Source organism: Camelus dromedarius, chromosome 14 (assembly GCF_036321535.1).
Source record: "Camelus dromedarius isolate mCamDro1 chromosome 14, mCamDro1.pat, whole genome shotgun sequence".
NCBI lineage: Eukaryota > Metazoa > Chordata > Mammalia > Artiodactyla > Camelidae > Camelus > Camelus dromedarius.
This window is the reverse complement of record NC_087449.1, coordinates 66,356,437-66,380,064: the sequence shown is the minus strand read 5'-3', so window position 1 is coordinate 66,380,064 and position 23,628 is coordinate 66,356,437. Positions and strand designations below refer to the sequence as shown.

At 46.3% G+C, this 23,628-nt stretch overlaps 1 protein-coding gene across 14 annotated transcripts in view; it reads left to right on the top strand.

Moving 5' to 3' along the window:
* Positions 1-23,628, top strand: part of CAMTA1 (calmodulin binding transcription activator 1) — an 829,301-nt gene that overhangs the window by 395,054 nt on the left and 410,619 nt on the right. For all 14 annotated transcript variants that reach the window (XM_064494103.1, XM_064494108.1, XM_064494102.1 and 11 more), the window contains one exon: positions 516-651. In XM_064494103.1, coding sequence (XP_064350173.1) covers positions 516-651 — 136 coding nt within the window. The remainder of the gene's footprint in view (positions 1-515; positions 652-23,628) is intronic.

The window sequence follows — 23,628 nt, the reverse complement described above, 5'->3', positions numbered from 1 at the left end:
TGGCCTCAGCGACTAGTTCCTCCATCGGTCTGCTCTTAACATAGTCATCTAGTGTCTGCGTTAAACTTATTTATTTCCTAGTGTTGGGTGATGGATTAAAAGATGTGTAGAAAATCTTTCTACAAGAGATAAGATACTGCAGCCTGCCACAACCCCCCACCCCCACCCCCGGCCCTGCCTCTTTTGCTTTCCTTTCTGTTTTTCCTACCTTTCGGTGCGGAACTCAGGCCCCCAGTCGTATATCCTGATTAGATGGTGGATATTACTACAGGGATGTTTTTTAAGACTATCATTGACACATTTAATTCATTAGGTACCAAATCCACAAGCAAATTTTGGCTGGCCATAAAACACGGTTAATCCAGGGAGCTGCAATAAAAGGTGAAAAATTATGTTCCAGCAAATGTGGAATATTGCTTTTCTGTAGAGACTTTTACTGGGCTACGCGATCTTTCTTCATAAATTTTTTTCTTCTGCTTGGTTCTCTTGGTAACTTAACCATTTGTTGTTTCCAGACCACAGAATGGCTCAATGATACTCTACAACAGGAAGAAAGTGAAATACAGGAAAGATGGGTATTGCTGGAAAAAGAGGAAAGATGGGAAAACGACCAGAGAGGACCACATGAAACTGAAGGTCCAGGGAGTAGAGGTAAAGAGCGGAAAAGACGCTCGTGTTCCACAAATGTTGTTTCCGGGCTGCGGAGGATGCAATTGCTTTTGGAGTCATTTGAGGCCAGTCGCCTCTGTCAAAAGTGTTATTGGTTGCCAAGACCCTGTCTGTTGTTTTTCTTTCTTTCTTTCTTTCTTTTTTTTTCTTTCTTTCTACCGACTAAAGCGCTCCCGTTTCTCGGGGGTCGTTGGTGTACAGCTGGGATTGGCAGGGTTCCCGCAGAATCATGCACTGTGTTTGTCACAGGGAGCCTCTGGTGCCTTGAGAGTTTGCAGGTGCGAGGGGAGAGGGGGAGCTGTGTAAGGCATCTCCCTCCTGGGGTGGTCGGGGCTGGTGAGCCCCGACCAGAACCCTCTCCTGACAAACCCTTCCGTTTCCCTCTGGATGCTGCAGCCTCAGGATAACCAGGCGTGTTGTGGGGCTGGGGTGGAGGTGGGCGCTGCACGAAGCATCTCTAGAGGTGGTGCCGACATCAGCTTGGGTCCTGGGGGATGACGGGGTGCAGTCTGGCTTCCTGGCTATTTTGCTGTGACGCCACGTGCTCTCAGCCTTGGGCAGCCACGGAGACATCCCCACACACCCCCACCCCTCTCCTCTTCCCCTTGCTTGAGGCCCGAGCCGGCTGTCACAGTGGTAGAGAGAGGACTCTGGGTCAGTGAGCACCCACTCGTCTGCTTTTCCGGCTGATCCTTGAAAGGGATCTTCCCCTGGTTGCTGGCAGCCGCTGTCATGGGCCAGGAGCGGAGAAGCTGGCTGTGACCACCTGGTATTTCAGACTGGTCAGAGAGGGGGCTCCTGGAGTTCACTGGTGTGCGGGGTCCGGTCCTCTAGCAAACATGCCAGGATTGATCACCAGGACCCACTCGAGTTCAACGGCTCACCCTCCACACTGACGTGCTTTGTGACGCACTTTGTCATCATGACTTTTTCTGTATTAATCACGTGCTTTTATGGCTGTTAAAAATAGCATCCAATGGCTTTTACTATATTACCCTCCGGAGAGAGCTAACTTGTGTTTTATGCTTTTGCGTTTTTTTTTTTTAAACACCTAATAACAATGCTTTATGATGATGAACACAGAAAAGCCCAGACTGGAGAAAACCCCAGTGCCCTGCGTTCTCCTGTGCTCGGTGTTTGCACAGCGCGGTGTGAGCGACCACACAAGACATTAAATGCAGATTCCCCGCATGTGCTGCTCCGGGCCCAGCTCTCAGATGGTGACTAGTGCTTGTGCAAACAGATTAGTCATCGTTACAGGGACCTGAGGGAGGTGTGGCTTGTTCTTACTTCCCTCAATGGAGGAATGGTTCGAAAGTGAGGAGAGGGGAGGGGACACTCACACCAGGACTGCCAGGGTCTGTGGGGAGCCACACCCAGACCACGGCCCTTGGCCCCTGTGCCCGCGAGCCTCTGGTACACTTCATGTCAGTGCTGTGTAAATCAGGAACTTCTGGTTGTAAGTGACAGCGGGGTGGAATCCTCCCTTAGCGGCAGCCAAAGCCCAGGGAAAAAAGCCACAGTGTTCATTCTTTCCCCTCGTGTTATAAATTAGAAATGTCACCGGATGGAGTCAGAGTGATTTATGGTGATTTTTAGGCCACATTTATGTTAGGAGTAATTTGCAGCTCGCTCTCTTGCAGTCTCCTGTGTAGATGCGTGTGCGGGGGCCGCCCGGACCCTCAGACCACCAAGGAGGAGGGTGCTTTAGGTGGTGAGGGGTTTCCGTAACTTTCTGGGCATGAGTGGCACTGGGGCAGTAGGAACGGGAGGCGGGCTCAGAGAAGCCTTGTCGGCAACACAAGGAGTGTGCTTCCAGGTTCTGTGAGAGTGAGCCCCCTCCGCCTCCCGTGGGTGTGAGGTGTGGTGGCCTCTCGCACTGAGCCTAGGGAGTTGTCCCGTAGAACCAATCAGCAAACGTTGACTGTGGCCCTACTCTGTGCAGGGCCCTGTGGTGTCTACAGAGAAAATAGGAGCCAAGTTCTCTGCCCCACGGACTCACCATTAAACTGAGGAGGTGGCCAGATTCACATCTGAAAGTCATTAGCCGTGCTGCGATGTACAGAAGCCTGAGCTTTTAAGACGTGCGCTGGGAGTTCAGAGTGGGCGGGAGTGACCTAAACACCTAATAACAATGACGCTTCTCCTAGCTGAGATGGGCTGCAAGCTGAGCTCTTAGACTTGGGTCGGATCGTGGGTGTCACTGACATGGGACCAGTGGCGGGGAGTCCAGTGGTCATGCAGGCGACAGTGGGCAGGTCGTCCTTCCCCTCTGGGAAACTGCAAGGCAGATATCCATGGGGTTTTGCATCTCATAGGAGGAGGGGGCTTCCCAGTTTGGACCCTGCTTCCTCCTTCAGCAGATTCAGTCAGGTGGTTCCCACTGACTCGGTGCCGATATGCCAGGCACGTGCCAGCGGCCGCCCCAACTGCGGGGTGAGGCAGGGCATCCTGCTCAGGGTCTTGGGGCTGTGATTTTCTGCCGCCCACTCCGGTTTCCTCAGTTCAAGGGCATGTAAAGATCCGCCGTTTACCATATCACTTGCTGTAAGCCTTCCCTCAGGCCAGGAAGACTTCCAGCCCGTTCGTGGGACTGCTCAGCGGTCTGGCTTCTTTTGTTCTCGGAGGCTGGGGCCCTTGGTACACACAGCTTCTCAAAGACACATTGATTTTCTCATCCAGGCACAGGAAGGGGGCGGCCGCTTTTGAAGCTGATGAGCTGTTAGGTCCACGATTAGTTGTCTTGTCTGTAAGCCAAGGAGAAGGCAGCTCGATAAGGTTTCCAGGGATGACAAAGGTTGGCAGAGAGGAAGAGGAAAGTGGTTGTGGTGTCAACATTTCATGAGATGAGATCTCAGCAGGCCTGGAGCGGGTCCTGCCCCCCAGGTAGATTTACGCCTGCTTCCCTGGGGCCTGGAATGGGGAGAGGAGCCCTGGGGGTGGGAGAGCAGGCAGGCAGACCTTAAGCTCCCCGTGCCTCCGGGATCGCCGAGCCGCGGGGGGACGAGCGGGGTGAAGTCTGCCTAAGGTGTTCTTTGGGCAGAGCTGGCAGAGTACTTTTCAATTTCTGGTGCTTTTCTCTGGCCCCAGGAACTTGCAGGGCTGTCTTCTGCTGTGTCCGCACGCGTGCTGGCTCTCCCGGAAGTGCCGGGTGTCTCAGAATCCAGGCTGTCTACCTCCTGACACCTTCGCTGCTGGGTTCCCACAGCAGCAGCCATAGGCTTTCGAATCTCCTATGCACCATGTACACTGTCTCATCCAATCCTTCTCAGAACATCCTTGCCAGGTACACATTGTTGTGCCCATTTCACAGGTAGAGATGGAGCCTTGAGAGGGTTTCTCTTTCCCCATGTCCCTCCACAAATCAGTGTGGAGCTGGGAAGTGAGCCTAGATCTGCCTGGTTCTACAGTGTGAGCACCTGTCCTGGGCATAAGGCAGGGTTTGTCGTTTTTCAGATGAAGTCCACCACGTGCCCTTCATTCATCAGCCCGCTCTCAGTGCTTTCTATCCACCAGCCTTGCGAGAGGTACTGAGGATGCATTGATGCCAAAAAGAACACTCTCGATCTTGCAGGGACCAAAAAATCAAGCAGGCAACTCTCATGTGCGGTCATAGGGGCTGGGAGAGAAGCATTACCCGGCCCCGTGTGGAACACATAGGAGGGGTGCCTAAGGCAGACTTGGTCTTCAGAAATGACAAAGGCACTGAGAACTAGATACTGATGGGGACTAGACAGTACCTGAGCAGGGATGGGAGCTAGTGAAGGGCAGAGACAGAGGCTGCTGAAAAAGAGCTAACATGATTTAAAGCAGTAGGTGGCCAGAACTGTGACATGTGGGTATCTCTCCCAGCCCTTTGCAGAGCAGATGCTCTCCCTTCTCCCCACCCTCAGCCCCCTGGGGATGAAGCTCTCCCTGCTCTGATCATAAGGCGTGCCTTGTCGTGGACATCCTGCCTTTGGAACCAATGGGTGGCCATTGCACAGAGGCTGTCGGCTCAGCAGGAGCAAAGGCATCCTTCCCTGCTGTGCCTGTTCCCAGGTGGATGGGTACCTGCTGGCCTGGACCATCTGCCCGGTGGGAATGCCAGCCATCGCCTCTGACTGGAATTTTCAGCAGTGAAGAGAGAGTTTAGTTTTGCTGACCTGTTGGTGCTGCCTAAGAGAATGAAAAGATGCTTCGACTTTTCCACTAACTGCTGGAACACCTGAAGCCCGTCTTGAACATGGCAGCAGCGGCGGGCAAGGTTGTGTTTTTGGACTTGGCCTCATTAGAAGTGATGCTCTTTATTTGGACACTTAGGCCACATATTAAGAAGAAGAAGAAAAACACCTCTTTTAAATGTAGGAACGATATTGTAGTTACCGCATTAGGAATTAACAGGGCATGAAATAGCTGTCTGCCTCGTGGCGATACCAGATCATTTCAGCTCTGCTTGCAGCCGTAAGATAAATAGGTATCTTGCGTGCAGCCGATGGGAAATATTTAAAATCGCCAGCCCCAAACATGCATTGTGCCCAAATCAAGTTTGGAAAACAGCAATGAATAGATAAGGAGGAAGCGAGTCGGCTGATGAAACAGCTGAGGGGCAGAAAGACAGTGAGTGAGTCTGCGCATCGCCACTCTGTGTTTTTCAATAGAATACAGATTTTTTGGTCTTCGTAAACGATGGTGTGGCTTTGGTCTGCGGATGGATTATATCACCCCATCTCTCTTCAGACTCTCCATGCACCCACTGGTCTACACCGTATAAGGTGTTCCTTGCTCAGAACCTGTCTTTCCCACGTCTACGCCAAGACTGTGTTAGCCTTGTAACTTCTGAACCTTCCAGGGCATCTCGCCCCATCTTCTGCAGCTTGGAGAAGTTAGTCCCTGTCTTTAAATGCTGTAGCTCTCCGTCTGTACCTTTGTTGAGGGAGTGTTCTCTTGGACTTCATAAGAGCTCTCTCCAGTTCAATAAACATAGATTAAGTACCTAGCATTTTCTAGATACTAGAAAGCCTCTGTGTGGCACCCAGATGCTAGGTGACCTGTTAAGCTCAGGATAGAGAGAGGCAAGCAAGACAGAGCATCCTGCTTGAGAAACTGACAGGAATGTGAAATTGATCATTTTGATATGGTCAGGTGATTGTCACCACAGAGGAGTGGGGTGTCAGAACAAACTTGTTTCCCTCTCCGAGGACAGAGTCTGGGTCCGTCACCCACAGGAACTTGTTCTGAGCAGTGGGACTTGCTGCAGGACCACCTGCCTTCACAGGCACCCCCTCATCTGAGCCTCACCCCCACTGCCGTTCGGCCACGGCAGGTATTTTTTATCCCCGCTGGTTGCACATCTGAGACTTAAACCCAGGTCTTCCATCTCCGATCTTAGCCGCCCCTCCTGTCTGGTGCTGCGTGCTGAGGTCGAGGTGCTCTGGTCTCGCGACGGTCTCCAGGGCAGGGAGCCGGTCTGTTTAGCGGCAGCACAGCGCATCTCCCGGTGCTCTCTTCTGACTTTTAATCATCCGAATTTTTGTGCAGCGATCTGCTGGCATGCAAACACGTTAAAACTTAATTTCCTGTTACCTGGATGTGTTTTGGTGGAATCAATTCAGGAATTCAAATCCGTAGTCCTTCCTTAATTTCTAATTACTCAGCATCCCTGGTGACACATCCCTACCCAATTCATGAAATTAAATTTTTAACTAATAAATAACGTAAGCTAGCTACGTTTCGAAAGTGTGGCACAAGCCGCACTATCCTCACCTTCTGCTAGCTCACAGAGATCTGGGCAGGGTTCTGCCCTTGCTTCTCCTTCTTAAGGCTCCCTCCCTGCTCCCCCACCCCCGCCGCAGCCAACAGGAAGGACGGCGTTATTTAGTGAACAGCTACTGAGCACCTGGTCCTGCGCCAACCCTCTCCCTGCATCATCTCATTCTGAGAAGTGAGTCCTGGGTGCCCATCACTAGGACGGCCAGAAGGTAGACCGTGCCCTTAGATAGAGGCTGCTACCTCGAGGAAGCCAGGCCTCCTGCCAGGGTGTTTGGAAAGCAGCTTGTTCGCGAGAGAGATGCCGGGAAGACTCTGAAGGGAAAGTGTTTGCAGTTTCTGCTTTCCTTCTATCTCTGGTAGATTACAGCATGTAAAATATTTTGCAATTGTCCTTTTTAAACTTGATTTGAGCCTTATCGAGCTAGAAACTACCTGTGAAGGTGCAGCGGCAGAATGCCAACTTGGTATGCTGGGCTTGTGTTTCATTATTATCATAACAGCCCCTTAACATCATTGCAGATTAGCCCACGAGGACATGAATGGAAATTTTAGTGTATTCAATTACAGCGGAAACCATTGAACACCTCTGTCAAAATTCACCAAGGGCCGTTCTCTACTTGGGCCTCAACATACAGCAGGCCAGAGCTAGGAGTTACCAGGCCACCCAGCCTTGATCTTGTGAACATAATTTACGGCCTGGTCTGGAAGCCAGGGATGCCTTTTAAGAAAGTAAAATATAGCCTGCCTGCCACCCCACCTCCGGTAAGTGGCCAGATCTGGTAGTTTGCATTGGGTAGGGACTATCTCTGGCCTTCGCTTGACTGAATAGTAAATTATTGATCTTTTCCCCATCTTTCAATTCCCTAACATTGCTGGGGAAGTTTACTCTTGTCATTGGTGGCTACGGCGTGTCTCCGGGGGGTGTGCTGTCCATGCTCAGAGGGCGTGACTCTCTGGCCTTGTCCCAGAAGAGTCACACCTGGCCCTCTTGAGTGGACACCGACGCAGGGAAGGCGTGTGGCTTGCGGACTAACCAGACCCACATCAGTTTGTCTGTCCGCTTCCCACAGGCCAGCAAAAACCGTGGGAGAAAGGTGAGATGAAGGGCTTTTGTGCTCCCAGGAGGAGCGCAGAGGGAGGTACCACCGCGTCAATGAAAGATGGAGCTATTCATGCAGCTGCTGGGGAGGGGCCGCTTCGATGGCGCCTGGCTCTGGTTGCCTGGTGTCTTGTGCGCATCTGTTGGGGTTTCTGGCTGCTGAGTTGCCCTCTGCTTGCCCGCCGCTTGCCCGCTGGAACCATAGATAGGAAGCAGGTGATTTCTTGAAAAAGCACTTTCCTGCTTCTTGAGTTTTCCTCCTGGAGAGATGAAACGACCTCGCATCTCCTTTTTGCTCATCTTAATTCCAACACTTGTTAATGCTTTGTGCCCTTCGGGCTCTGCCTTTACTTCCTGTTGCAAAACACTCACTTCTCATTCTGGCAAAAGCTGAAACCCACCAGACACGTGTGGTCACATTGCTGCTTGCTCTCTGCCATGTGGTCCATTGGCCAGCAGTCTCAGCCCACCTGGGAGCCCACTGGAAGGGCACACTCTCAAGTCTCACCCTGGATCTACCGAATCCAGGTCTGCCTTTTGGTGTGACCCCACCCCGCCACCCCCTGTGATTCACAGGCACATGCATTTGGAAAGGACTGACACGCCCCATCCTCTTGCTGCTGGTGGGGTCCTCCCTTGGTGGCTCCGTCCTGGGCAGTTGGGGTTTTTTTTAATCTTATCTTTAAAAAGTCCAAAGGAAAATTTTACAAAGTTAGTCCAGTAATTCATTACTTGGCTTCTAGCATCTTTTACAAATATCTCACTGAAGTCTCTGATGCTGTGGTTTGAGCCTGTTGTTCCTTGTTCTTCCCTTGGCCGTGGAGGGGAGAGAACAGCAGGCTCCTGGAAGCAGAGCGTGCGGACTGGCTGGCGACGACCGAGCGGCACAAGCAGCCCCACCCTCGCGTTGCTTCGCTGGCCTCAGTGTAGCCCAGCGCTTGGCGTGGCCCCTGGTCCACACCTGGGGCCCAATAAACACTTTTTGGATGAATGGATGAAATGATGGATTTCTTCTGTGAAGGGCTGGACAGTACAGGGGTCCCTTTCTTTTCAAAAGTTCGATTTACACCCTGTCGCTTTTACGAAAAAGACCTACGTTAGCACCTGTTTTTGCTAACCGAAAGGAATCCAAAGACAATTTTCACTTTTATGAAAAAAGGGGAAAATAGCATTTGTATAGTTTGTTTTGCAGCCGTCATGGCAGAGGCAGCAGCATGCCGAGCAGGGAGAGGGACATCACCACGCTCCTTCCCCGGGAGCCACACTCAGCATCGCAGCATCCAGCCCCCAGAGCTGTGACCTGTGTCTGTGGGCCCCTGTGCTTTATCTCCGTTTATTCTGTGCCTCTGTTAGCAAGATGTGTCTAAGGTGATTGCTCCTTCTCTCTACACCATTTCAACTTAGGAAAGATTTCACAGAAATGCTTTGCTTCCGGGTAGCAGGGAAATCTGTAAATAATTTCAGTTTTGTGAGTCAGAGGTCTCCATCACAGCTCTTACAGTGCGAAAGCAGCCACAGACTATAGTGAAGGAATGAGTGTGACTATGTTCCAATAAAACTTTATTGACAAGGACAAGCTAAGGGCTGGATTTGGACCATGGATGTAGTTTCCTGCCCTGTTTTAGGTTATGGAGCACGTTCTAGAAGGAACAGGGTGTTACGGGCACTGGTGAGAGATTGGTGGGGGGTGATCAAGGACTTGCCCTCTTACGGACTTAAATCTGAGCACCGGTATGTCCTGGAACACGTGTTTGCAACCTGATGATGTTTACACTCAGCTTCTAATTCTGCAAGGAATTAACACTTTTCTGCACAACATGCTAATGTCACATTAGTGTTGTTAGCTGTGTTTGTATTGGTGAAGTTAGAGTCTCTTCTTTTTTTAGATAAATTTTTTTAACATTTTTTATTGATTTATAATCATTTTACAATGTTGTGTCAAATTCCAGTGTTCAGCACAATTTTTCAGTTATTCATGGACATATACACACTCATTGTCACATTTTTTTCTCTGTGAGTTATCATAACATTTTGTGTATATTTCCCTGTGCTATACAGTGTAGTCTATTCTACAATTTTGAAATCCCAGTCTATCCCTTCCCACCCTCCACCCCCCTGGTAACCACAAGTCTGTATTCTCTGTCTGTGAGTCTATTTCTGTCCTTTATTTACGCTTTGTTTTTGTTTGTTTGTTTTTGTTTTTGTTTTTTAGATTCCACATATGAGCGATCTCATATGGTATTTTTCTTTCTCTTTCTGGCTTACTTCACTTAGAATGACATTCTCCAGGAGCATCCATGTTGCTGCAAATGGCATTATGTTGTCGGTTTTTATGTCTGAGTAGTATTCCATTGTATAAATATACCACATCTTCTTTATCCAGTCACCTGTTGATGGACATTTAGGCTGTTTCCATGTTTTGGCTATTGTAAATAGTGCTGCTATGAACATTGGGGTGCAGGTGTCATCCTGAAGTAGATTTCCTTCTGGATACAAGCCCAGGAGTGGGATTCCTGGGTCATATGGTAAGTCTATTCCTAGTCTTTTGAGGAATCTCCACACTGTTTTCCATAGTGGCTGCACCAAACTGCATTCCCACCAGCAGTGTAGGAGGGTTCCCCTTTCTCCACAGCCTCTCCAGCATTTGTCATTTGTGGATTTTTGAATGACGGCCATTCTGACTGGTGTGAGGTGATACCTCATTGTAGTTTTGATTTGCATTTCTCTGATAATTAGTGATATTGAGCATTTTTTCATGTGCTTTTTGATCATTTGTATGTCTTCCTTGGAGAATTGCTTGTTTAGGTCTTCTGCCCATTTTTGGATTGGGTTGTTTATTTTTTTCTTATTGAGTCGTATGAGCTGCTTATGTATTCTGGAGATCAAGCCTTTGTCGGTTTCACTTGCAAAAATTTTCTCCCATTCCGTAGGTTTTCTTCTTGTTTTACTTCTGGTTTCCTTTGCTGTGCAGAAGCTTGTCTAAGTTTCATTAGGTCCCATTTGTTTATTCTTGCTTTTATTTCTTCTAGGAGAAAATTTTTGAGATGTATGTCAGATAATGTTTTGCCTATGTTTTCCTCTAGGAGGTTTATTGTATCTTGTCTTATGTTTAAGTCTTTAATCCATTTTGAGTTGATTTTTGTATATGGTGTAAGGGAGTGTTCTAGCTTCATTGTTTTACATGCTGCTGTCCAGTTTTCCCAACACCATTTGCTGAAGAGACTGTCTTTATTCCAATGTATATTCTTGCCTCCTTTGTCAAAGATGAGTTGACCAAAAGTTTGTGGGTTCATTTCTGGGCTCTCTATTCTGTTCCTTTGGTCTATATGTCTGTTTTGGTACCAATACCATGCTGTCTTGATGACTGTAGCTCTATAGTATTGTCTGAAGTCTGGGAGAGTTATTCCTCCAGCCTTTTTCTTTCTCTTCAGTAACGCTTTGGCAATTCTAGGTCTTTGATGGTTCCATATGAATTTTATTATGATTTGTTCTAGTTCTGTGAAATATGTCCTGGGTAATTGGATAGGGATTGCATTAAATCTGTAGATTGCCTTGGGCAGTGTGACCATTTTAACAATATTGATTCTTCCAATCCAAGAGCATGGAATATCTTTCCATTTTTTAAAGTCTTCTTTAATTTCCTTCATCAATGGTTTATAGTTTTCTGTGTATAATTCTTTCACCTCCTTGGTTAGATTTATTCCCAGATATTTTATTACTTTGGGTGCTATTTTAAAGGGGATTGTTTCTTTACTTTCTTCTTCTGTTGATTTATCGTTAGTGTAAAGAAATGCAACTGATTTTTGAACGTTAATTTTGTAACCTGCTACCTTGCTGAATTCTTCGATCAGCTCTAGTAGCTTTTGTGTGGACCTTTTAGGGTTTTCTATATATAGTAACATGTCATCAGCATATAATGACACTTTTACCTCTTCTTTACCAATTTGGATCCCTTTTATTTCTTTCTCTTGCCTGACTGCTGTGGCTAGGACTTCCAGGACTATGTTGAATAGGAGTGGTGATAGTGGGCATCCTTGTCTTGTCCCAGATTTTAGTGGGAAGCTTTTGAGTTTTTCACCGTTGAGTACTATGCTGGCTGTAGGTTTGTCATATATAGCTTTTATTATGTTGAGATATGTTCCCTCTATACCCACTTTGGCGAGAGTTTTTATCATAAATGGGTGTTGAATTTTATCAAATGCTTTTTCTGCACCGATTGAGATGATCATGTGGTTTTTGTCCTTTCTCTTGTTGATGTGATGTATTACACTGATTGATTTGTGTATGTTGAACCAGCCTTGTGTCCCTGGGATGAACCCCACTTGGTCATGATGTATAATCTTTTTTATGTGTTGTTGGATTCTATTTGATAAAATTTTGGTGAGGATTTTGGCGTCTATGTTCATCAGTGATATTGGCCTATAATTCTCTTTTTTTGTAGTGTCTTTGCCTGGTTTTGGTATCAGGGTGATGGTGGCTTCATAGAATGAGTTTGGGAGTATTCCCTCCTTTTCAATCGTCTGGAAGAGTTTGAGAAGGACTGGTATGAGTTCTTCTTTGTATGTTTGGTAGAATTCCCCGGTGAAGCCGTCCGGTCCTGGACTTTTATTTGTAGGGAGGTTTTTAATTGCTATTTCTATTTCCTTTCTAGTGATCAGATTGTTCAAGTGTTCAGATTCTTCTTGATTCAGTTTTGGTGGACAGTATGTTTCCAGAAACTTGTCCATCTCCTCTAGGTTATCCAGTTTGGTTCCATATAGTTTTTCATAATATTCTCGTATGATATTCTGTATTTCTATTTTGTTTGTTGTAATTTCTCCATTTTCCTTTCTTATTTTGCTAATTTGTGCTCTCTCTTTTTTCTTCTTTGTGAGTTTGGCCAGAGGTTTGTCGATTTTATTTACTTTTTCAAAAAAACAGCTTTTGGTTTGGTTGATTTTTTCTATGGTCTTGTTAATCTCTATTGTATTTAATTCTTCTCTGATCTTTATTATTTCCTTCCTTCTGTTGCTTCTTGGGGCTTTTTGTTCTTCTTTTTCTAATTCATTCAGGTGGTGGGTTAAATTGTTTATTTGAGATTGTTCTTCTTTTTTGAGGAAGGCCTGTATTGCTATAAACTTCCCTCTTAGCACTGCCTTTGCTGTGTCCCATAGGTTTTGAGTGGTTGTGCTTTCATTATCATTTGTCTCAAGGTATTTTTTAATTTCAGCTTTGATTTCCTCATTGATCCATTGTTTTTTCAATAACATATTGTTTAATCTCCATGCTTTCCTTTTTTTCTCCTTTGTTTCTCTGTTGTTGATTTCCAGTTTCATGGCATTGTGGTCAGTAAAGATGCTTGAGATAATTTCTATCTTCTTAAAATTGTTGAGGTTTCTTTTGTGCCCAAGTACATGATCAATCCTGGAAAATGTTCCATGTGCACTTGAAAAGAATGTATATCCTATTTTTTGGGGGTGTAATGCTCTGAAAATATCCACCAAATCTAGTTTTCCTATTGTAGTATTTAATTTCTCTGTTGCCTTGTTTATTTTCTGTCTGGAAGATCTGTCTAGTGATGTTAATGCAGTGTTAAAATTTCCAACTATGATTGTATTCCCATCAATATCCCCCTTTATCTCTGTTAGTAATTCTTGTATGTACTTAGGTGCTCCTATATTGGGTGCATATATATTAACGAGTGTAATATCCTCATCTTGTATCACTCCTTTAATCATTATAAAATGTCCTTCTTTATCTTTCTTTATGGCCTTTGTTTTAAAGTCTATTTTGTCTGAAATCAGTACTGCCACACCTGCTTTTTTGGCTTTTCCATTTGCATGGAATATCCTTTTCCATCCTTTCACTCTCAATCTATATGTGTCCTTCTCCCTAAAGTGGGTCTCTTGTATGCAGCATATTGAAGGTTCTTGCTTTATTATCCAGTCTGCCACTCTGTGTCTTTTGACTGGAGCATTTAGTCCATTAACATTTACAGTAATTAATGATAGATGTGTGTTTATTGCCATTTTGAACTTATCTTTGCAGTTGAATTGGTATATCCTCTTTGTTCCTTTCTTCTTCCTTTTGTGGTTTGGTAATTTTCCTTTGTATTATCATGGATTTTATTTAATTTTTGTGACTCCTTTGTAAATTTTTGGCTTGTGGTTACCCTTTTTTGTAAATCTATCAACCCATTACTATAACTGTTTTTATTAAACTGATAGTAACATGATCTCAAACCCATCCTACTGTTAACAAAATTTAAAAAAGAAAGAAAAAAATATTCTATATTTCCCTGCCTCCCTCTCCCACTCTCAGTGATTTGTATGTCTTCTTTTATAATTTCATGTTTACTTTATTTGTAATTCATGAGTTATCACCTTTCCAGTTGTGTGTTTCTCATTTCTGTAGCATCCTGCTGCTTTTCTATTTAGAATAGCCCTTTCAATATTTCTTTTAGCATGGGTTTAGTGTTGCTAAACTCCTGCAGCTTTTTTTTGTCTGTGAAACTCTTTATTTCTCCTTCTATCCTCAAGGATAGCCTTGCTGGATAAAAGATCCTAGGCTGCATCTTTTTTTCATTCAGGGCTTTGAATATATCTTGCCACTCCCTTCTGGCCTGTAGTGTTTGTGTAGAGAAATCAGCTGAGAGCCTTATGGGGGTTCCCTTGTAACTTACTCTTTGCTTTTCTCTTGCTGCCTTTAGAATCATTTCTTTATCCTTGACTCTGGCCATCTTGATTATGAGATGTCTTGGTGTGGGTCTATTTGGGTTCTTCCTGTTTGGGACCCTCTGAGCTTCCTGTACTTGGATATCTGATTCCTTCTTTAAGTTTGGGAAGTTTTCAGTCATGATTTCTTCAAAAACCTTTTCAATCCCCTTTGATCTTTCTTCTCCTTCTGGGACCCCTATTATGCAAAGATTGGGACGCTTTATATTATCCCATAGGTCCCTTATGCTATTTTCATTATTTTTTATTTGCTTCTCTTGTAGTTCTTCTGAATGGGTGCTTTCTATTGCCCTGTCTTCTAGATCACTAATTTGTTCCTCTGCATTATCTAGTCGGCTTTGCACAGCTATTAGATCATTCCTCATCTCTGTCAATGAGTTTACCCATTCTACTTGGCTCTTCTTTATAGCTTCAATTTCATTTTTGACATATTTTATATCTCTAAACACTATCTCTTTTAATTCCTTCAGCAATTCGATCACTCCTTTTTTGAAATCTTGATCTAGTAGGCTATCGATGTCTATTTTGTTGATCTTTCTTTCAGGGGATTTCTCTTGTTCTTTTAATTGGGAAAGGTGTTTCTGCTTCTTCATCTTGCTCATACCTCTTTGGCACTGTGGTTTATGGAGTATCAGTTGTTTATTTTGGTCCTTAAGGATTTTATCTATCTGATGCCTATTTAGGAATAGAACTTAGGAAAAAAAGAAAAAAAAATAAGAGAGAGAGAGAAAGAATTTTAAAAGAAGGGAGAAATAGGGTTTGAAAACAGTGTATAATGAATAATAGAAGAGTGAGTTGAAGCAGAGTATTAATCGGGTTGAGACGTCCTTTTAAAACCTTTACAAAAAAGGGGGGGGAGATGAATAGATGTTTGAAACCTGTGTCTAATCAATAGCAGGACATCAAAACCCAAGAGAAATAGAAATGAATTAAGAAGTAAAGATTAAGAGAGTAATAGAAAATAGAACAGGTAAAAACAGATTTAAAAAAAAAGGGGGGGGGGTTTGTCGGTGTTCTCCTGGAGTCTGTGTGCTTTTAATGTGAAGTCTTTCTGTCTTCGTCCTGTTTTAGAAGCTCAGCTTGCTGTTTTCAGAGGCCCTCCGTTGGCGCCCTCTTCTGTGCTGCTCCCAGCACCTGTCGGCAAGCAGATCACGCCTCCTCCTAACACTGGGTCAGGTGCCGCTCTCTGCTGTGGGCGGGCGGGTCGCTGCCCCTCCAGATGCCGCAGTCAGATGTTGCAGACCGGCCGGGTAGGAGGGCGGGTCGTGCCCCCTCCCAGCACCTCGGTCAGGGGCTGTGTTCCTGCCTGAAAGGCGGGGGGGGGGGGGGGGGGGCGCTCTCGCTCTACCTGCGCCGCCGGTAGTTCCGCTCTCTTTGTGCGGCTGCGCGCTCCGCCCTGGTCGGCGCCCCGCGGGTGGGCTCGGGGAAGACCGAGGGACAGCCCTGTCCCTGCTCCGAGCCAAAACCCAGCTCCTTGTTTGTCTTTGTGGAGCAAGTTCTCTGAGGGACCAGGATGGAAGGATCCTATCTGCCCGGGGCTGCAGGCCAGTCTCTGTCTGGCCTTTGAGGCTGCTAAGCCCTTCGGTGCGGATGCAGGTTTCGTCCCCTGCCCCCGCCTGAGTGCTCAGCTCGGAGGATACGGCGGCTGTGCCTGAGCCCCGCCTCTCTTCCCCCGAAAACTTTCCGCGGGTTTTCAGAGATGGGGGTGTGCACCCTTCCCCCGAGAGCACATCAACCTTGCTGTTTTATGGAGGGCCCAGGTTGTTCTGCCCTGTGCACCCACAGCCACGGCGCGCAGCCCCTTGCGTTCCCCCGGGGCTGCCTCCGTGCAGCCACTTCGTCCTCCGCCCGGCTTGTGCAGCCTGGCCCTGCCCGCGGCTGCCGGCCCGCGTCTCAGGCTGGGTGTCGGGGGGACGCTCTGTGCCCGTTTAACTTAGTTCTGTTAGTCAAGGGCTGCTCTGTACAGATCCGAGCCTCGGAGGCTCTCAGTTGGCCTCTCAGTTGGAGAGGGGAGACCCAGCGAGCGAGCGCCAGTCCTCCTTTGCCGCTCCCTCCCCGCGGGACCCGTCCCGCGCTGCTTTGCCTTTTGTTCTTTCTTTTTTCCTTTTCTCCTACCAGATTTTTGGCGTCTTTATCTTTTGAAGAGGGCGATGTTCTGTCGGAGTTCCACAGGTGCTCTGGTTGGCTGAGTGGGTCTGTAGATGTGGGTCTTGGTGTATTTGTGGGAGAGGGTGACCTGCGAGCGTCCTTCTACTCCGCCATCTTCTCCCTAGATAAATTTTATTTGTTATTGAAGTGTAGTTGGTTTTCAATGTTAGTTTCAGGCGCACAGCAAAGCAATTCAGTTATACACATACAAACACATATATCTTTTTTCGGATTATTTCTCATTATAGGTTATTACAAGAAATTGAATACAGCTCCCTGTGCTATAAATAGGTCCTTGTTGTTTGTCTATTTTATGTATAGTAGTGTGTATCCGTTAATCCCAAACTCCTCATTTATCCCTCCCCCACCTTTCCCCTGTGGTAATCATAGTTTTTTTTCTATATTTTTTCTATATTTTTGGTTGGAAAATAAAATCTGTATCATTTTTTTTAGATTCCACATATAAGTGATATCATATGGTATTTGTCTTTCTTTGTCTGACTTACTTCACTTAGTATGATCATCTCGAGGTCCAACCATGTTGCAGTTAATGGCATTATTTCATTCTTACGGCTGAGTAGTATTCCAGTGTGTGTGTGTGTGTGTGTGTGTGTGTGTGTGTCTGTGTATCACAACTTATTTATCCAGTCATCTGTTGACGGACAGGGTCTCTTCTTTCTCTTGACTTCTAGTGGCAGTACAGGTTATTCCACGTGGTGTAGGGTAATTGTCTTCTGTCTCAAAAAACTAGGCGACGTCTCTTGCAAAGAGAAGCTTTGAAGTAGAAGCTGGGCAGCGACCTGTCTCTCCCACGAGCCCTGGCTCTGCCAAGAGTGCAGGCAAGTCCTGATCGTGTGCCCTGAGCTCCCTTGTCCAGGGACAGCTGAGCCAAAGGCACGTGGCCTTGCTGAGACCAGGTGGGTTAAGGATCAGGATCTCATGGAAGAGAGAACGCAGAACTACGTGCATCTTGAGGCGTGAAGTGCTTTGAAAGCAGCCTGGACGAGTCTGATGTGACAGTGTTCCCCTAGGGCAGAGGCCGTGGGGAGGGTGCGGATGTCCTTCGTTCACGTTTAAGTCTTCCCACGACAGCACGAGAGACCCGGGGACTGTCCCTTCATCTTTGCTGCCACAATTTATGTGCAGTTTTATCTTGAACGCAAGGGGTAGACATTTATTACAAAAGTGCGAGAAATGTTGACTCTTCACGAAGTGATTATTTAGAATTTATTTTATTAAATATTCGAGGTGGCATGTGATAAAGTGAACTGCCGCTGGTCTGCAGCCTAATGACTCATGTGTCTGCGGCGGTGATAGGGAAATCAGAGACTCGGTTGCCATTTCAGGGGAAGAATACGGATTATTATTAAATCCGGAATGGGCCTCTTGAGAAGCCTTCCTTAAGGGAACACACGTATCAATAATTTCTTCTCTGTACAAGAATCCTAATGTTCCACTTATGGAAACAAATTCTAAGCAAGCGGCTGTGGTGTCTCCCCTCCCTTTGCCTTCTTACATCCGTTACTTATGGAGGAGCCGCTTTTATCCGTCACTTTGTGTCTGGCGTTCACAGTCCTTTAATCTCCATATCTTTGTTTTCCCATTTCTAATTTTTAATGCTACAAAGCTTGGCAGAGGTCTACGTTATTTCAGCACCTAGGATGCTGGTGGAGACCAGGATAGCATCCCTTTTGCTTGAAATTTTCTAAAAGATTTGTTAAATCTTGGGGGGGGGGGCTGTGAATGACTGTTGAGTCTCAGAACTTCAATGGGATGTGAGATGTTACCCTGAACCCATTCTTGCAGAAGCCAACAGGCAGCAAAGCTCATTCAGTGAGTTGCATCTGCCCAGAGGGCGGCAGGCAGGACCGCTCTGGGGCTGGGCCCCTGCTCAGGTGACAGAGAGCCAGGAGGGTTAGCAGTTGCTGCTGAAGGCAGCGCAGGTGTGGCTGTCCGGCCCGCCACCGCGGGACAGACACAGCCGGCGGAGCTCCCGGGGGACGTGTAGCGAATGACACGTCCACGTGCCTTACGGTGACATTTCAGATGTATTAGCATTGTCTGTTAGCTTGAGTTTCAGAATGCTCCGTGACTTCTTCCTCTTTCCAAAATATGAGACAGACGGCTAAATACCGTCATCTTTTCCACAGGAGCCTGTGGGAAACAAACTTGGGAAACCCCAAGACTCCTCACGTCCCCCCTTCCCTACACGCCCACGTCCTGCAGGGCAGCCTAGCCCTTCCTCTGGTGTGACACCCAGACTCTCATATTGTACTTAACCCCTTCATTTTTGCGGGGGGGGAGGGAAAAAGAACGATTCAAAATTTATTCTCCAACAGACAGCATCAGCAGGTAAAACTACAGTGTTAACCCCCTCATTTTGTTGTGCGTTTTTCTACATAAAATTAGACCTAATTGTCAGTATAATGCCGTATTAAGTTCAGTTTCCCCAAAGAATCCACACTGAACTGTTCAGCAGTTATTTCTCACAAAGCGGATCTGCTTGGCTTTCCACGGGACTAATCAGTCCAGGAGGAAGTGGGTTTGCTGCCGACCTTTAATTCCTTAATTGCTGTGAAATAGTTGAGAGAGCCTTAAATTATAGCCCCGCCTCAGGGTGGCCGTAATGAGGCTCCCCCGGCGCCGTCACAGGGAGCTGGGCTTGGGTCGCTCTGTCCGCACGGGTGCGCGGCCCAGGACACTGAACTGTCTCCTGCCCTGAAGAGGACGGCGCGGTGGGCGATGCTCCCCTTCCCCTGTTTGCCTTGCTGGCTTCTGTCTCGCCAGCACCGAGCACTGTGGGGGCTCCGTTTATACTTCCTGGGCCACGGAAGGAATGCGGGGAGAGCGGGCCCACCCGTTTCAGGTGCCCAGTGCGGGCGGCGGTCTCCCCGGTGCCTGAGCCGATGCGGACATTCGCAGGGGGTGGGGGTCAGGTGCCGGTGCTTGAGGAGCCCGTCACACTTGCCTTTTCCTGGGCGGTGGTTAAATAAACCCCAGGAAATAGCTTCCCTCCCAAATTAATGAACACTTTCAGACATGATATGTTTGAAAACGGGACGCGGTGAGGTATTTTGGCCGTATTTTTTTTTTTTTTTTTTTTCCTTTTTGCAACACCTGGCAATAAAATGTTCGGGCTAAATACCAGATGAGTGCGTGCCTCATTATGTATAGTAACTTCGTCTATAACTTTTTTAAGCCCTCCAGATGGATGCGCGGGATAAATGTGGAGAGCTCGAGAAGGGAAATGAAAATAAATGCGCTAAGAAATAAAGAATCTGTTTTTTTTATACTTTCTTTTGCAAATAGTGCTTGCAATGACATATTGTGAATGGACTGAATTATAACAAAAACAGAAATGAAACAGAGCTTGAGGGTAGGGAGAGCAATTGTTACACTTACTTTAACCGATAGAATGCAAAGGCACGCTTTTTACACTCAATTAGTTTGCACATTGTGTTGGACACAAACCAGAATGTAGAACATTTTGGGGTTTTGTTTTTACATGATTAAGGGAGATGAGATGAAATAAATTCAGTAAATTACCCTCCGTCCCTTTTCGATCTGCGATCTTTTTGTTTAGTTTTTCCTCACCCTTGGCGCTGAATGAATGAGGGGGCACAGGCAGTGTGGGGAGCACGGGCCCCTGACCTCTGTTCCCAAACAAGATCGTCCTTCCAAAGATCAACGGCTTTTCCATAGAGTTCCTTCCTCTGCCTTAGGGCCACCTTTTGCTGCATAAACAAGGTTACGAATCAGCGAATCAGCGTGATTTACTTTTGGTATTCGACCGTGTTTTGTGCTTTGAATATCAGAAAAGGCTAGCGATCGTAATAGAGGCTAACAGTTGTGAGCCAGCATTTAGGCAGCAAAAGTATTTCCAAGGCTGTGTATTTCAAGATCCTTGTTTAATTTATTTTGCTTAATTATCCTTTCTTGCATTTTTAATGCTCCTAATATGATAATATTAAGAATTGCAGTGTGTGATTATGTCTTGCTCATTTTAATATATGCTAGATGTGAGGGGGAATGGGGGTTTATGACAGGAGCAGATGGAACTGGGGGACCCAGCCCCCTGCCTTCCTGAGGGCAGCTCTTTCTCCTGCAGAAGGGGTCTGGGAAGGGACTGGGTCTTCCCTGCAAATGATGGAGGAAAGTGTCTCTCAAACTTTAATGTGCGTACACGTGCCCCAGGGATTCTGATTCTGCTGTTCTTGGCGGGTCCTGAGATGCTGCATTCCGAGCAGGTTCCCAGGTGGTGCTGATGCTGCTGGTCATGAATATACTTTTTTTTAACAGAAGTCTAGTTGATTTGCAATGTCGTGTTAGTTTCTGGTGTATAGCATAGTGAGTCAGTTATTCACATACATGTATATTCCTTTTCATATTCTTTTTCATTATAGGCTGTTATAAGGTATCAAATATAGTCCCCTGTGCTATACAGTAGGACCTTCTTGTTTATCTTTTTTATATATAATAGTATCTGCAAATCTCAAACTCCTAATTTATCTGTCCACCCACCCCCCTTACTCCCCTGGTAACCATAGTTTTATTTTCTATGTTTGTGAGCCTGTTTCTGTTTTGTGAATAAGTTTTTTAAGATTCCACATATAAGTGACATCCTATGGTATTTGTTTTTCTCTATCTGACTTACTTCACTTAGTATGATCATCTCCAGGTCCATCCTTGTTGCTGCAAATGGCATTATTTTATTCTTTTTATGGCCCATTAGTATTCCATTGTGTGTGTGTGTGTGTATATATATATACACACATACACCACAACTTCTTTATCCAATTATCTGTTGATGGACATTTAGGTTGCTTCCATGTCCTGGCTATTGTAAACAGTGCTGCTGTGAACACTGGGGTGCATATATCTTTTTGAATTAGAGTTCCTTCCGGATATATGCCCAGGAGTGGGATTGCTGGATCATAGCGTAACTCTATTCTTAGTTTTTTGAGGAATCTCCATACAGAGGAATTTTCCATAGTGGCTGCACCAAACTACATTCCCACCAACAGTGTAGGAGGGTTCTCTTTTCTCCACACCCTCTCCAGCATTAATTTTTTTGTGGACTTTTAAAATGATGGCCATTCTGACCGGTGTGGGATGACTCCTCACTGTGGTTTTGATAAATCATACTTTGATGAGTGAAGATGGAAAGACATCAGGGAGTGAAAATGACATGGGCTATATCCCACCAGCTGCTGATCAACTAGGACCATCTAGGACCATCATAGTTGAAAATAACCGCCCCCTACTGACTGAGCCACGCCCAGGGCACAGGGCACGTGCAGCCTCCTCCTGGCACAGGGGCTGTGGTCAAGGACCCTGGCCTGACTCCCGTCTTTTCAAAAGATCATCCTTAGTCTTATACGTGCAAAAGGAAAGCCACACCTGCGGTGAACTCAGCGATCCCATGTTTTACATTCAAAACCACAAATACTAATAAGAAAACAATGGGAGAAACCTGTTAGGTATAATATCCAATTAGAATTATTTTTACTCCAAAAGGCACGTCAAATAAATAATGCAGTTTCTACTTCTAGAAAATGCAGCAGCGTTAGTTAATTTACATAAATTATACAACTCATTATCTTTGTTTATAAAAAGCCTTAGCAATATTTTCACTTATGGATCTAAAAGGGGGAAAAATTCCCAGATTTCAGTTCAATGTAATTTTCCTTTCCTGCATAGTCACCTTTTTATTTATTTACAGACAGAGCGTCTGTTTGACAGATCCCTTTAGGATTACTGCCCTTTCCTCATGATGAATGGAATGCATTAAGTCTGACTTTTGTTTATAAAAAGCCAAATAAACACAAGTGAATTAATCCAAGCATCCGGAGAGAGCCCTGAGCTGCAGATGCGGCTTCCTCTGCGGGCTTTGCTGGCTGCCTGCATGGGTGCCGATCCTCTGCAGGGTGGGGAAGGGGCTCGGGGACCAGGGGCCAGGGTGCAGGGTTTCCAAGCCTCCTTCCTGTCTTCTCCACTGAGAAAGTTCTCAGGCACCTCGGGTTAGGTACCAACACGCCACCTGTGAGCAGTTAGACCCTTCCAGGTATGCTGTCCAAAATAAGAGCCATGTGTCACTCCTGAACCCGTGAAATATGCCTGGTCCCACCTGCAATCTGCTGGAAGAGTAAAACACATGCTGCATTTCTGAGACTTAGTATTTAAAAAAAAACATGTTAAATAAGCCATTAATATTTCTATTGATTACATGTTGAAGTGGTATTTTTAATCTATTGGCTAAATAAAATATATCATTAAAATTAGTTTCACCACTTTCTTTTTACTGCTCTGCCATTGCTAGTAGGAAGTTTAACACGTGCTCGTATTTTACTCCCACTGGGCAGCGCTGGGACGGTGCTGCACTAACCAAGAGGCTGGGACCTCGGCTCCTTTTAAGCACGCTCATTATTTATACTCTGATTCTAGTTCTTCTGCAGGCCCTGCATCAGGCTCTGACTCATAGTCAGAAACTTAGGATGCGAGGCAAGAGAAAGGGTAGGTCTTGTTTGATGGCATGGCCGGAGATTTGAGGGGCACACAGAAGAACAACAAGACCTAAGAACACTGAGCTGTTTTCTTTCAGTAGCACTTGGCTGGTGCTTCCAGCTTAAATCTTAAAGCCTTTGCCTGTGAGTGGAGGAGTCCGACTCCCACACTATTTCAGAGTGGAAACTGGCGAATCATAAATTCTCCTTCCTTGCTTGTGCAGACTCATTAGAATGGCAAGAGAAAGAGCCTGCCCCCACCCCCAGACGTCTGTGGAACTGAGGTGCACTTGCCAGGGGAGGAAACATTGTTTCATTCGTGGGGAAACCTGGGCCCTGCCAGGCACCAGGACTTTTGGCATCCGTGTGTTCAGAAGGTAATCCAATACTGGCAGGGCTTCTGGCAGAGAGGCCCCCCGGGGTTCACTGCAGGCACAGCCGGGACCCCGAAGCCTTGGTACGCCCTGTCAGGTCCAGGTGGTGCTCTTTGCCCTCACAGCATTCGGGAGGTTAGAGACAAAGTGATTTCTGTCACTCATCAGTTGTTGTAATCGCATAATTCTTCCACCCATCCATTCATTCAAGAAACATTATTATAAGCCCACCGTGCCAGGCTGTTGACTAAGATTAGGGACACAGTAACGCGGAAAGCAGAGACATCCTCTACCTTCTGAGAGCTCCCAACCCAGGGGGTGGGACAGACACAACAGAGGTAATCAGGAAGAACCTCAGGACCCCCTGAGGA